The sequence below is a fragment of the Dendrobates tinctorius genome, unplaced genomic scaffold, assembly GCF_039654945.1.
Source record: "Dendrobates tinctorius isolate UK_male_01 unplaced genomic scaffold, ASM3965494v1 ptg000367l, whole genome shotgun sequence".
In the NCBI taxonomy this organism is placed as follows: Eukaryota; Metazoa; Chordata; class Amphibia; order Anura; family Dendrobatidae; genus Dendrobates; species Dendrobates tinctorius.
The window spans coordinates 4,017,904-4,032,115 of NW_027362033.1; the positions used below are offsets into that span (position 1 = coordinate 4,017,904).

The 14,212-nt window shown below is 52.5% G+C and overlaps 2 protein-coding genes across 3 annotated transcripts in view; both read left to right on the plus strand.

Moving 5' to 3' along the window:
• The window catches only part of LOC141075704 (probable N-acetyltransferase camello), a 69,595-nt gene that overhangs the window by 20,978 nt on the left and 34,405 nt on the right, over positions 1-14,212 (plus strand). The gene's annotated exons all lie outside the window — the stretch shown is intronic.
• On the plus strand, positions 6,442-11,171 carry LOC141075702 (N-acetyltransferase 8-like). 2 transcript variants are annotated; one of them, XM_073562829.1, is made up of 2 exons: positions 6,442-6,699; positions 8,980-11,171. In XM_073562829.1, the coding sequence occupies exons 1-2, from the start codon at positions 6,508-6,510 to the stop codon at positions 9,658-9,660; spliced, it is 873 nt and encodes a 290-aa protein (XP_073418930.1). In that variant the 5' UTR covers positions 6,442-6,507; the 3' UTR covers positions 9,661-11,171. The 2 variants fall into 2 exon arrangements, with proteins under 2 accessions (XP_073418930.1, XP_073418932.1); XM_073562831.1 differs by lacking the exon at positions 6,442-6,699 and adding an exon at positions 7,807-7,869 and having other exon boundaries at positions 8,980-11,168.

A 14,212-nucleotide genomic window follows, 5' to 3' on the forward strand; every position in this document is an offset into this window, starting at 1 on the left:
CCCGGAGAGGAGACTTCCGCCCTACCACCTCGCGTCCACGCATCCGGAGCTTCCCGGGGTACTTCAAACAGGAGTGGGACCCTGCCGGTGGGTGAGTGTAACTCCGTTTGGAGAACCGCACTGGTTGTCAGGGAAGGGGTTACCCTCCTCCTCCTTCTACCCTGCCTTCAGCCTGTGCAAGTATGTCTGCCAAAGGGAAAGCTCACTCTTTCCTTTACGCGGTTTGCGTGTCCTGTGGGGTCAGGCTGCCAAAGGCACAGGCGGGTAAATATTGTGAAGCCTGCGAGTCGGAGCGCGCCCAGGAGCCCCCCACTGTTTCTGAACCCAGGGGTCAGGACCCCCCGGAATGGGCGGTGTCCTTATCGCATTCTATGCTGTCCCTTACAAGGGCAATTGAATCCCTTCAAGGCCCGGGCAGGAACAAGGATGGTGGTCTGCCAGCGGAAGAGAGCTCGTCCTCGTCTCAGGACCCTCCAACCATTAGAGGTCGCTCCAGTACCAGGCAAGCTCATATCAAAAGGGCTCGTTCCCCGTCGGCCGGGCCCTCCGGGGCTTCGGCAGCGGGTATTAGGGCATCCCGTTCCCCGTCGCTGAGCTCAGGGAGCGATCAGGATGAAGGAGAGGAGGAGGAGGCCTGGAATCTAGAAAGCCTGGGGTTCCAGGACTCGGTGGACAGTCTCATTGAGGCAGTCAACCAGACATTAGAGATCGAGGACGATGTGCCCACAGCCTCAGGTCACAAGGTCTCTTTCAAGAAATCCAGGCGACCACATAGAAGGTTTGCCACGCATCCGGAGTTTGAGGAGCTAGTCCAGAAACATAGAGAACACCCGGATAAGCGTTTTGCAATGCAAAAAGCACTGCAAGCAAAGTATCCGTTTCCTCCTGAGCTCCATAAGGGTTGGGTAGAGTCGCCAGTAGTGGACCCACCGGTATCACGTTTAGCATCAAGATCGCTATTGTCGATACCCAGTGTTTCTTCTATAAAGGACCCAACTGATCGCCTCATGGACGGGCTTGCCCGCTCGGTATATGAGGCAGCAGGGTCGGCTCTGGCCCCCTCCTTTGCGGCAACTTGGGTGGCTAAAGCCATGGTTTCGTGGGGGGACGCTCTGTATAAGGCCCTCCAAGACAGGGATCTGCCCGCGGAGGTCTTGGAGGTGGCAAATCAGATATCAGGAGCGAGTGATTATCTTGTCAGCGCCTCACTGGACGCGGCCGAGTGTTCGGCTGTGGCGGCAGCGAATGCGATCGCCATTAGGCGTGCATTATGGCTGAGGCTGTGGAAAGCGGATTCTATCTCTAAAAAATCCTTAACCTCATTGCCTTTTCAGGGCAATCGGCTGTTCGGTGAGAAGCTGGACAAGCTTATCTCAGAAGCCACAGGGGGGAGAAGTAGTTTCCTCCCGCAGCAGAGAAGTTGCCCGGCATTCAGGCAAACGCAGAGGCGTTTTCGACCCTTTCGTAGCCCCTGGGGGGGACTTCGGCCAGGGCATACTCCTCCGCAAACGATGGCCAGAGTAGGGAAAAGCAAGCCTCTTACAGGGCCAATCCGCTGGGTAGAGGCCGAGGCCGTTTGCCCAGAGCGAGGGGGGCCAGGTCCCAAAAACCTCCAGCTAAATGACTGGAGGCGCTCCGTACCTACGGACGACAGAGTGGGCAGACGCCTACTAGGGTTCAGCCACGTTTGGGTCGCAGTGACACGCGACACTTGGGTGGCAGAACTAATATCGTCCGGGTACAAGATAGAGTTTGTCGGACGGCCACCACAGCGATTCTTCCGTTCCCGACTTTCCAAGACAGATTCGCAGGCGGAGAGTTTGTTACAGGCTATAATGACGCTACAGCGCAAAGGGGTCATCGCCCCAGTGCCGCAGGGCGAAGAGTCGCAGGGGTTTTACTCCAATCTGTTTTCGGTCCCCAAAAAAGACGGGACTGTGAGGCCAGTACTGGATCTAAAGATCCTGAACAGATTCATCAGGGTCAGGCGATTCCGGATGGAGTCCCTCCGCTCGGTCATTGCAGCCATGGATCCAGGGGAATTCCTGGCCTCGATCGATGTGCAGGATGCATATCTGCATATTCCGATATTTCCCCCACACCAGAGGTTCCTGCGATTTGCGATCGGAGGACGTCATTTCCAATTTGTGGCTCTGCCCTTCGGCTTAGCCACTGCCCCCAGAGTCTTTACAAAGATAATGGCGGTGGTTATGGCCATCCTGCATGCACGGGGCATAACGGTGTTACCTTACCTGGACGACCTTTTGGTAAAGGGGCCGTCGTTTCAGGAGTGCCAGGACAATGTCAGTATCACTCTGGATACCCTGGCCCGTCTGGGCTGGTTGATCAATCGGAGCAAGTCGTCCTTGGTTCCAGCCCAAAGAATCGTGTTCCTAGGCATGATTTTCGACACCTCCCGGGGGCTGGTGATCCTCCCTCAGGACAAGGCGCAAAAAATCAAGCAAGGGGTACGGAACCTTCTACAGCCGGGCACCAGATCCATCCGGTACGGCATGAGTGTGTTGGGCAGAATGGTGGCGGCGATGGAAGCAATCCCGTTTGCCCAGTTCCATCTCCGTCCGCTTCAGCATGCGCTCTTGACAGCATGGGACCGGAGGCTGCTGTCTCTCAGTCATCGGTGCAAGTTGTCTCCGCTGGTACGAGGTTCACTCCGGTGGTGGACTCGCGACTCGTCTCTGGTCCAGGGGAAACCCTTTCCCCCGGAACAATGGTTGGTGGTGACGACCGATGCAAGCCTGCAAGGTTGGGGAGCAGTTTTCCAGAGTCACATAGCCCAGGGGCGGTGGTCCGTTCAGGAGATAGTTCTCCCGATCAACATTCTGGAGATACGGGCAATACGATTGGCCCTGCAACATTTCCAGTGTTTCCTGAGACACCGGCCGGTGCGCATCCAGTCGGACAATGCTACAGCAGTAGCATATGTCAACCATCAAGGGGGCACGCGCAGCCAGGCAGCCATGCGCGAGGTCGGACTGGTACTGCGTTGGGCAGAGAAGAACCGCGTGGTAATTTCAGCGGTGCACATTCCAGGAGTCGAAAACTGGGCGGCAGATTTTCTCAGCCGACAGGGGGTCGCGGCAGGGGAATGGTCCCTGCACCCCGAGATCTTTCAGCAGATCTGCCAACGGTGGGGGACACCAGACGTGGACCTTATGGCATCCAGAGAGAATGCCAAAGTACAAAGGTTTGTCGCTCGATCCCTCGATCCGCAGGCAATCGCAGCAGACGCTCTGGTGCTCCCGTGGAGCCAGTTTCGTCTCCCGTACTTGTTCCCCCCGCTGCCGCTGCTTCCAAGAGTTATCAGGAAAATAAGGAGAGAGAAGGTTCCAGCAATTCTGCTGGCCCCAGACTGGCCCCGGCGGGCCTGGTATGCAGATCTGGTCCAACTAGTGGTGGACGTACCCTGGCGTCTTCCAGATCGGCCGGACTTACTGTCCCAGGGGCCGATCTGCCATCCGAACTTAGGGGCCCTGTGTTTGACGGCGTGGCCATTGAATCTTGGCTGTTAACACAGGCAGGATTCAGGCGCGATGTGGCGGCCACGATGGTGAGTGCCCGAAAGCCTTCCTCGGCGAGAGTATATCATCGAACTTGGGAAGTTTTTTTCCGTTGGTGTAGGGATCGTGAAGTGGCTCCTCTGGTTTTTTCGATCCCCAACGTACTGGCTTTTCTACAGGCAGGGCTGGACGCAGGGTTGGCTCCGAGTTCGCTCAGAACGCAAATCTCGGCCCTGTCGGTGCTTTTCCAACGAAAAGTCGCTTCCGTCTGGCAGGTTAGGACGTTTATGCAAGGGGTCGCACATTTAGTACCCCCCTATAAGGCGCCGACGGAATCATGGGACCTGAACTTGGTGCTCAGGGCCCTTCAGGAGGCTCCTTTCGAACCATTGCAAGAGGTCTCCTTACCTTACCTGTCCAGAAAGGTCGTTTTTCTAGTAGCTATAACGTCTATTAGGCGGGTTTCGGAATTGGCGGCCTTATCTTGTAAACCGCCGTTCCTGACCTTTTATAAAGATAAGGTAGTTTTAAGGCCAGCTCCTCCCTTCTTGCCGAAGGTTGTGTCTGCATTTCATATCAACGAAGACATTGTCTTACCCTCGTTTTGCCCGGCACCGGTGCACAGGGTAGAGAAGGCTTTGCACACCCTGGATCTGGTAAGAGCTCTTAGAAGGTATGTGACAAGGACAGCGCCATCCCGCCAGACAGACTCTCTATTCGTGGTTCCAGAGGGGCGGCGGAAGGGGCTCGCTGCGTCCAGAGCGACTTTGGCCAGATGGGTTCGCCTGACGGTCCAAGAAGCTTATCAAATCAGTGGCACGCCGGTTCCGGCAGGGATCAAGGCTCACTCGGCACGGGCAGTGGGTGCCTCATGGGCACTGCGACACCAGGCTTCAGCGGAGCAGGTATGCAAAGCAGCTACCTGGTCCAGTTTGCATACGTTTGTCAAACATTATAACGTACATACCCAGGCATCCTCGGATGCAAGCCTGGGAAGAAAGATTCTCCAGGCAGCAGTTGCGCACCTCTAATCAGGGGCGCAAATTAGCATGGATTGGGTGAGCTAAGATCCCGCCCAGAGGACTGCTTTAGAACGTCCCACAGTCTCTGTGTCCCCCAATGAGACGAAGGAGAAACATGGATTTTTGTGAGTACTCACCGTAAAATCCTTTTCTCCGAGACGCTCATTGGGGGACACAGCACCCACCCTATCAGCCAGTTGGCATTTACTTATTTTGAGTTATACAAATCCTTGTACAAGGTTTAGGGTGGCCCCCTTTTTCAGACATATAGTTTCTTGCCTGAGTTTAAGGCGCGTTCTCCTACTGCTTATGCACTAAACTGAGTTACGCCCGGCCTAGGGGCGAGGGTGTATGCGGCGGAGGAGGAGCTAACTCTTTTTTTGTACACTTAGTGTCGGCCTCCAGACGGCAGAAGCACACACCCACAGTCTCTGTGTCCCCCAATGAGCGTCTCGGAGAAAAGGATTTTACGGTGAGTACTCACAAAAATCCATGTTTATCATTGTTATACCCCATCTGCCACCTTTCAGCCCAAGTTTCCCTCTTATCCAGATCCATCTGTAGCAGAATACTATCTTCTCTTGTACTGACTTCTTTACATATTTGCAGATGATACAAAACGATCGATATTTTACTGTGTAAACCTTCTACCAGATCGTTAATAAATATGTTGAAGAGAAGAGGTCCCAACACCGACCCCCTGCGGTCACCACTGGTCACAGCGACCCAGTTAGAGAATATACCATTTATAACCCCCCTCTGCTTTCTATCACTCAGCCAGTTACTTACCCATTACACACCTTTTCTCCCAGACCCGGCATTCTCATTGTGTACCAACCTCTTGTGTGGCACGGTATCAAATGCTTTGGAAAAAATCAAGATCTACCACGTCCAATGACTCACCTTGGTCCAGTCTATTGCTTACCTCTTCATAAAAACTGATTAGATTGGTGTGACCGGAGCGATTCCTCATAGACCCATGCTGATATGGAGTTATTCTGGATTATCTCAATGAGAATGTGTAACGTCCCTCAGAAACCCTTCACATATCTCACCAACAATAGAGGTTAGACTCACTGGCCTATAATTTCCAGGTCACTTTTAGAGCCTTTTTGAATATTGGTACCACATTTGCTATGCGCCAGTCCTGTGGAACAGACCCCGTCGCTATAGAGTCTCTAAACATAAGAAGTAATGGCTTGTCTATTCCATTCCTTAGTTCTCTTAGTACTCGTGGGTGTATGCCATCCGGACCCGGAGATTTATCTATTGTAATCTTATTTAGCCGGTTTCGCGCCTCTTCTTGGGTTAGATTGGTGACCCTTAATATCGGGTTTTCTTTGTCTCTCGGCATTTCATTTTCCACTGTGAATACCGCGGAGAAGAAGGTGTGTAATATATTCGCTTTTTCCTCATCATCTACAACCATTCTTCCCTCACAGTTTTATAAGGCTCCTACACTGTCACTTGTGATTCTGTTACTATTGATATAGGTGAAGAACAGTTTGGGATTAGTGTTACTCTCCTTTGTGCTTCTCTGTCTCCTTTTTGGCAGCTATAACTAGTTTTTTAGATAAAGTATTCTTCTCCCTGTAGTTTTTTTAGATCTTCAGCGGGGCCGTCCTGCTTTAGTAGTGTAGATGCTTTCTTGTTACTGGTAATCGCCCCTCTTACTTCTCTGTTTAGCCACATTGGGTTTTTCCTATTTCTTGTCCTTTTATCCCCACAAGGTATAAACCGCTTACAGCGCCTATCTAGGATGTTCTTACACATTTCCCATTTATTTTCTGTATTCTTATTTCTGAGGACATTGTCCCAGTCACCAGATTAAGGGCATCTCTAGGCTGGTCAGACTTTGCCTTCCTGAAGTTCGGTGTTTCTGTGACTGCCTGACATGTCCCCCTGATAAGTCGGATGTGGACTCGGGGCTGGTTGTACACTATACCGGTGTGACGCGTCTGTTATTAATGAACGCCTCTGCCTTGGTGCCCAGTCATCCAGTCAGTCATGGGTTAATCAGGCTCAGCTCCCTGATCACTGACCTGATCTATCCTGGAGAGATTTTACTGGCAGAGTCCCCAGACTGCACTCAGGAAGGGGAGGAAGCAGAGAGGAGGCCGAGCCCTGAGGACAACTCTCAGAGGACTACAACTCCCAGGGTACGATCCACTCATTCCAAGGCGGGGACCTCCAGGGGGCTACAGCTCTCAGGGTAGGTGCCACTCATTCCAGGGCGGGGACCCCCAGGGGGCTACAGCTCTCAGGGTAGGTGCCACTCATTCCAGGGCGGGGACCCCCAGGGGGCTACAGCTCTCAGGGTAGGTGCCACTCATTCCAGGGCGGGGACCCCCAGGGGGCTACAGATCTCAGGGTAGGTGTCACTCATTCCAGGGCGGGGACCCCCAGGGGGCTCCAGCTCTTATGGTACGTTCCCCTCATTCCAGGGCGGGGACCGCCAGGGGGCTACAGCTCTCAGGATAGGTGCCACTCATTCCAGGGCAGGGACCCCCAGGGGGCTACAGCTCTCAGGGTAGGTGCCACTCATTCCAGGGCGGGGACCGCCAGGGGGCTCCAGCTATCAGGGTAGGTGCCACTCATTCCAGGGCAAGGGACCCCCAGGGGGCTCCAGCTCTCAGGGTAGGTGTCACTCATTCCAGGGCGGGGACCCCCAGGGGGCTCCAGCTCTTATGGTACGTTCCCCTCATTCCAGGGCGGGGACCACCAGGGGGCTACAGATCTCAGGGTAGGTGTCACTCATTCCAGGGCGGGGACCCCCAGGGGGCTCCAGCTCTTATGGTATGTTCCCCTCATTCCAGGGCGGGGACCGCCAGGGGGCTACAGCTCTCAGGATAGGTGCCACTCATTCCAGGGCAGGGACCCCCAGGGGGCTCCAGCTATCAGGGTAGGTGCCACTCATTCCAGGGCAAGGGACCCCCAGGGGGCTCCAGCTATCAGGGTAGGTGCCACTCATTCCAGGGCAAGGGACCCCCAGGGGGCTCCAGCTATCAGGGTAGGTGCCACTCATTCCAGGGCGGGGACCCCCAGGGGGCTACAGCTCTCAGGGTAGGTGCCACTCATTCCAGGGCAAGGGACCCCCAGGGGGCTCCAGCTCTCAGGGTAGGTGCCACTCATTCCAGGGCGGGGACCCCCAGGGGGCTACAGATCTCAGGGTAGGTGCCACTCATTCCAGGGCGGGGACCCCCAGGGGGCTACAGCTCTCAGGGTAGGTGCCACTCATTCCAGGGCAGGGACCCCCAGGGGGCTACAGCTCTCAGGGTAGGTGCCACTCATTCCAGGGCAGGGACCCCCAGGGGGCTACAGCTCTCAGGGTACGTGCCACTCATTCCAGGGCAGGGTTAGGACGGACCCCCAGCTTTCTCCCCCAGAAGATGCATTGGGTCACTTCTTCGTCGTGCCCCCTCCTTGTTACCTAGACTTATTGCTCGGCGCTCAGGCGCCGGATATTGAGAGGAAGGGACCAATCCGTTCTGCAGATCTGTATTCCCGAGGATGGTAGTGCAGTAGTAAAAATCGATCAGTTTCCAGAAAGTCTCAGTGTAGCCAGGGCCCGATAAGTCCCAGATGTCTGGGAGCCACCATAGGCAGGACACGTGTTATTAACCCCTTACAGTCTCGTGCAGGAACACCTGTATAGAGTATTGTTTGTTCTCCCCATGTTTCGTGGGTTTCCTCCGGGTTCTCCGCTTTCCTCCCACTCTCCAAAGACTGATTGGGGATGTAGACTGTGAGCCCCATTGGGGACAGTGATGATAATGTCTGTAAAGCGCTGTGGTATATGATAGCGCTATATAAGAAAAGCATAATACATAAGTGTAGAGAGCCCCAGGACCCTACACACGAGCCCCCACATTTATTTACTCACTTATATAGTGCCATTAATTCTACAGCTTTATAGACATTATCATCTCTGTCCCCATCGGGGCTCACAATCTAGATTCCCTATTAGTATGTCTTTGGAGGAAATATGGGGGAACATACTAACTCCTGGCAGATGTCGTCCTTGGTGGGATCCAGGACCCCAGTGCTCACATGCTCTCATTGCGTTTCACAGCAGGTTCTTATAGCCGTGCTGGTAATAAATATCCATGTCTTATTGACTGTAAGGCAATGATAGAAAGCAAGTGTGAATAGGGTCATACTCAGGGGCAGGCCACCCCTGCACATGTCTGCCCCGCAGGGGACCCTGCCCTTAGGACGAGGAAGGTGCAGCGTCAACCATGGGAATAATGCATTGGCTACAAGGCAGCAGATCTCCGGTCACATCTCCTCCTGACCGCTACAGCTGTGAGAAGCATTAATTAGGTCACGATGCGTTTTCAGCCTTCAGATGTACCCGAGACCTCCGCTAACTGACGGCCAGCAGGAGATATTTAGAGGAGATGAGCCATCCCTTTAAGAATTACTTTCATTTCTTGCAGAGCACCAACATGTCTGACTACTTCCTCCGACTCTACAAGGACTCTGACTACCACGAGGCCAGGGACCTGTTTGCTAGTGGCCTTAAGGAGCACGTCAATAAAGCCTTCCGGCACGCTCTGTGCCTGACGCACATTTGGCTTCCAGCCTTGGCCACGGTAGCCCTTCCTGTGCTAGACCTCGTGTCTGTGACCACCTTCGCCCTTGCGGTTGCCTTGGCTTTGGTCGCTCTGTGGCTTTGTGCCCGTTACATGTACACGTCTTACATAGACCATGCCCTCTCTGATGACATGTTGGACATTACGAAATATTACCTGCAGCGGGACGGTTATTGCTTTTGGGTGGCGGAGTCTAAAAGAGGGGAGTTCATGGGGATGATCGCTGCTCTCCCGTCTTCTGAACCCGGAGGCGAAAAACATCTGGAACTGAGACGACTCTCGGTGGTGAAGCGGCACAGGGGCAAAGGGGTCGCCAAGGTCTTGTGCCGGAAGCTCATTGACTTCGCCCGGAAGAGAGGCTGTGAGGCGGTGGTCCTGACCACCACGTTACCCCAGTGGGAGGCCTGCAAAATGTACGAGAAGCTGGGCTTCAGGCTGACAGATGTCTTTTACTACTCTAAGCTGCTGAGCAGACTCGTAGACTTCAGGGTCCTGGCCTATCAGTATGATATGCCAGCAGCATAAAAGTGATATGGGCCTGGAGTAGGATGCTCCGAACCTACATACCCTGCGTCACAAAGCCCAGACACTCACCCAACATACCCCACTTCACAAAGCCCGGACACTTCATGCCTCCATACCCCGCTTCACAAAGCCCGGACACATCATGCCTCCATACCCCACTTCACAAAGCCCGGACACTTCATGCCTCCATACCCCGCTTCACAAAGCCCGGACACATCATGCCTCCATACCCCGCTTCACAAAGCCCGGACACATCATGCCTCCATACCCCGCTTCACAAAGCCCGGACACTCACCCTACATACCCCGCTTCACAAAGCCCAGACACTCACCCTACATACCCCGCTTCACAAAGCCCGGACACTCACCCTACATACCCCGCTTCACAAAGCCCGAACACATCATGCCTCCATACCCCGCTTCACAAAGCCCGGACACTCACCCTACATACCCCGCTTCGCAAAGCCTGGACACTCACCCTACATACCCCGCTTCACAAAGCCCGGACACATCATGCCTCCATACCCCGCTTCACAAAGCCCGGACACTCACCCTACATACCCCGCTTCACAAAGCCTGGACACTTCATGCCTCCATACCCCGCTTCACAAAGCCCGGACACTCACCCTACATACCCCGCTTCACAAAGCCCAGACACTCACCCTACATACCCCGCTTCACAAAGCCCGGACACTCACCCTACATACCCCGCTTCACAAAGCCCGGACACTCACCCTACATACCCCGCTTCACAAAGCCCGGACACTCACCCTACATACCCCGCTTCACAAAGCCCGGACACTCACCCTACATACCCCGCTTCACAAAGCCCGGACACTCACCCTACATACCCCGCTTCACAAAGCCCGGACACTCACCCTACATACCCCGCTTCACAAAGCCCGGACACTCACCCTACATACCCCGCTTCACAAAGCCCGGACACTCACCCTACATACCCCGCTTCACAAAGCCCAGACACTTCATGCCTCCATACCCCGCTTCACAAAGCCCGGACACTCTGATCCTACATACCCCGCTTCACAAAGCCTGGGCACTCACCCTCCCTACATACCCTGCTTCACAAAGCCTGGGCACTCACCCTCCCTACATACCCTGCTTCACAAAGCCCGGACACATCATGCCTCCATACCCTGCTTCACAAAGCCTGGGCACTCACCCTCCCTACATGCCCTGCTTCACAAAGCCTGGACACTTCATGCCTACATACCCCGCTTCACAAAGCCCGGACACTCATCCTACATACCTCACTCCACAAAGCCCAGACATGCTAACCCTATTTCTAATGTTCCTGATGATGTTCCTGATGGAGCAGTGGTATTTGTAATGGTCACGTGATTCCTCTTTTCGTTGTGTCTGATTTCCTCGTATTGAGGACTATGATGTATCGGTATGTTACACATTGACTTTACTTCTTTACATGGAATGTGAATTTTTTTAAATTAATAAAAATCTGATTTTTACCTTAAAAAAAAAAAAAAAAAAAAAAATTTCAGAAAAGAACAAGAACATAGGATTAGTAAATGAAGAGCCATCCTGTGGATACTGTTAGAATCCAGAGCGATGTGTGTCACTATGGCCGGAGCATTTCCGGGCCAGTAGTAATGACCGATAACATGCCATTGTTTGGGGAAAACCTAATGGGACACTCATTGATCACAAGAGCAAGGATCCCAAAGTCCCCGGCATGCACCACCATCCACTGCCCCAGTCACTGCCTGTAAGGGTGGTGGTCTCACATGCTCACTACTGCTCCATTCCCACAAAGGACTTTGGGACCCCCACTCTCTGGATCGGTGAAGATCTCAACAACTAGCGTCCTAGAAATGATGATTTAATCATATTTCCGGTAGATAGGTGTATTTTGGGATTTCCCCTTTGAGATCATGAGACCCTTGGAATCTTATCTGATAAAAGGAAAAAGGGGCAAAAGATACTTGTTGCGTTAACTTGCAAAATGGCACACCTGGCCTCTCAATGTGCAAGGAAACGACATGCAACCGCATTCAAGTGCATTAACATGGGCAGGGAAAAGCAGTAGCAGAAGGCTTTATTGCCTGTGGGGTCTTGTCGGAATGAAAGAATAGGACAAGTTTATATTGTGAGTGACTAGTATCCTGAAGCGGCACAGGGGCAAAGGGGTCGCCAAGGTCTTGTGCAGGTCTACTTCCATTCTTCCTATAGTCTTTAGTAAGCGGCCATCTCCTCACAACCTACTTCCCCATCATGGGGCAAGACTCGACTCCATTGTTGCACCTTGAACTAAAGAAAAATGGAGAGAATGTAATCACACATTGTGAGTGATCAGGACACAGCTTCATGTGGAAGAATTACAAGTGGATTTTTGGTGCTGAATCACGTATGTTGAATAATTGCATCTAACCCTGACTTATAAACTGCAGTAATCTAAATGAGGTGACAATGGATGTGAACTCCAAGTATGTCACAGAGTCTGTGGCCATAGTATTAATGGGAGTTTTATTTCATTTATAAATATCACATCATAATATAGTAGATACACAAGCTTCTTCCATTAGGACAATAAATAATTTCATATAATGGGTCCAAATTGAATCCCATCACTGTACTTCGTAAGTGCAAAGAAATAATAATTGGTGGTAGAGAGATATAAGGGGACATGTAAGGCAGTGCAGCACTGTGCAGAGGACAGGTAGGGTGGTAGACTGAGGTGAGGAGGAGACGGGTAGGGTGGTAGACCGGTGATGAGATGTAGGGTGGTGTAGCACTGTGTAGAAGGCAGTAAGGGTGGTAGACCGGTGATGAGATGTAGGGTGGTGTAGCACTGTGTAGAGGGCAGTAAGGGTGGTAGACCGGTGATGAGATGTAGGGTGGTGTAGCACTGTGTAGAGGACAGGTAGGGTGGTAGACTGAGGTGAGGAGGAGACGGGTAGGGTGGTAGACCGGTGATGAGATGTAGGGTGGTGTAGCACTGTGTAGAGGGCAGTAAGGGTGGTAGACAGGTGATGAGATGTAGGGTGGTGTAGCACTGTGTAGAGGACAGGTAGGGTGGTAGACTGAGGTGAGGAGGAGATGGGTAGGGTGGTAGACCGGTGATGAGATGTAGGGTGGTGTAGCACTGTGTAGAAGGCAGTAAGGGTGGTAGACCAGTGATGAGATGTAGGGTGGTGTAGCACTGTGTAGAAGGCAGTAAGGGTGGTAGACAGAGGTGAGGAGGAGATGTAGGGTGGTGTAGCACTGTGTAGAGGGCAGTAAGGGTGGTAGACAGAGGTGAGGAGGAGATGTAGGGTAGTACAACACTATGGAAAGGATAGGCAGGTGTAAGACAGGTGAGGAGATGTTAGACAGTGCAGCACTGTGGAAAGGACTTGTAGGGTGATAGAAAGAGGTGAGGAGGAGATGAACAGCGGTGCACCACTGTGGAGAGGATGGGTAGATGGTAGACAAAGATGAAGAGGAGATGTATGACAGTGCAGCACTCTGGAGAGGATAGGTAGGTGGTACATAGAGATGAGGAGATGTAGGGTGGTGCAGTACTGTGAAGAAGACTGGTAGGTGGCAGACAGATGATGAGGAGATGTAGGGCAGTGCAACACTGTGGAGAGGATGGGTAGTGTGGTAGACAGATGAGGAGATGTACGGCAATGCAGTTGTGGCGCCCCTGAGGCTTCAGTTGCCACAGAGGTACTGCACCTTCTCCTAAGGTGTGGTGCCCCACCATCCAGGTTAGTTGGAGGCTCCTGACCACGCTCCAACACTCGCACCCCACACAATAGAGTAGTTCAGCAAAACCACATTGCGGCTCCTTGCTTAGAGAGAAGCAGAGCACCTTTGGTGGTTCCCTGCTTGGAACACGAAACGTGCTGGGAGGTGGGTGGAGTTTAGACTAGATATAAAAGAACGGGACAGTTCCAGGATAGAGGTTCAGTCGGGTACAGTCAGGTTGAGGAAGCGAGAGGAAGCCACTCGGAGAGGAGTGGGGATCCCTGGAAGAGGGCTGGAGGAAGGAGTGCTGCAGCTGCCTCAGTGACCTGAGCCAGCTGGCACGGGAAAGGAAAGAAGAACATAAATTTGCTCTGGCTAATGATCATTTTTCAAAGTTTTATTCCAATTGGTCTAAGTGGAATCACATCTTTCCTACACCCATTACATAGGAAACTGCCCTTTAATTAAAAGCCAGATTTTGGTATTGTGCATTATATATCATATAATGTGCCAATTACTCACTTGAACTAATTGTTTGTATTATTGTTCTTATGTTATTCTTTGAACATGGTATTGACCATGAACCAGAGTTCTCTGATTTGTTTCCCCTTCCCTCTTTCCTCCATCCCTTCCCTTCTCTCCCCCCCCCACCTCTCTCCCACATTATGCAGACAATGAGTCTACTATGTTATCATTATTATAATATAATAATAAAATGTTTGGAAAGGAAAGAAGGAGAAAGACATTGAACCGAAGCCTGAGCTTCCATAGAAGGGAAAGACAAGTACGGAAAGTAGGAGTAAAAGGGAACACAGAGGACGTGGGTTAGAGGAAGAACCCTGCTAGAA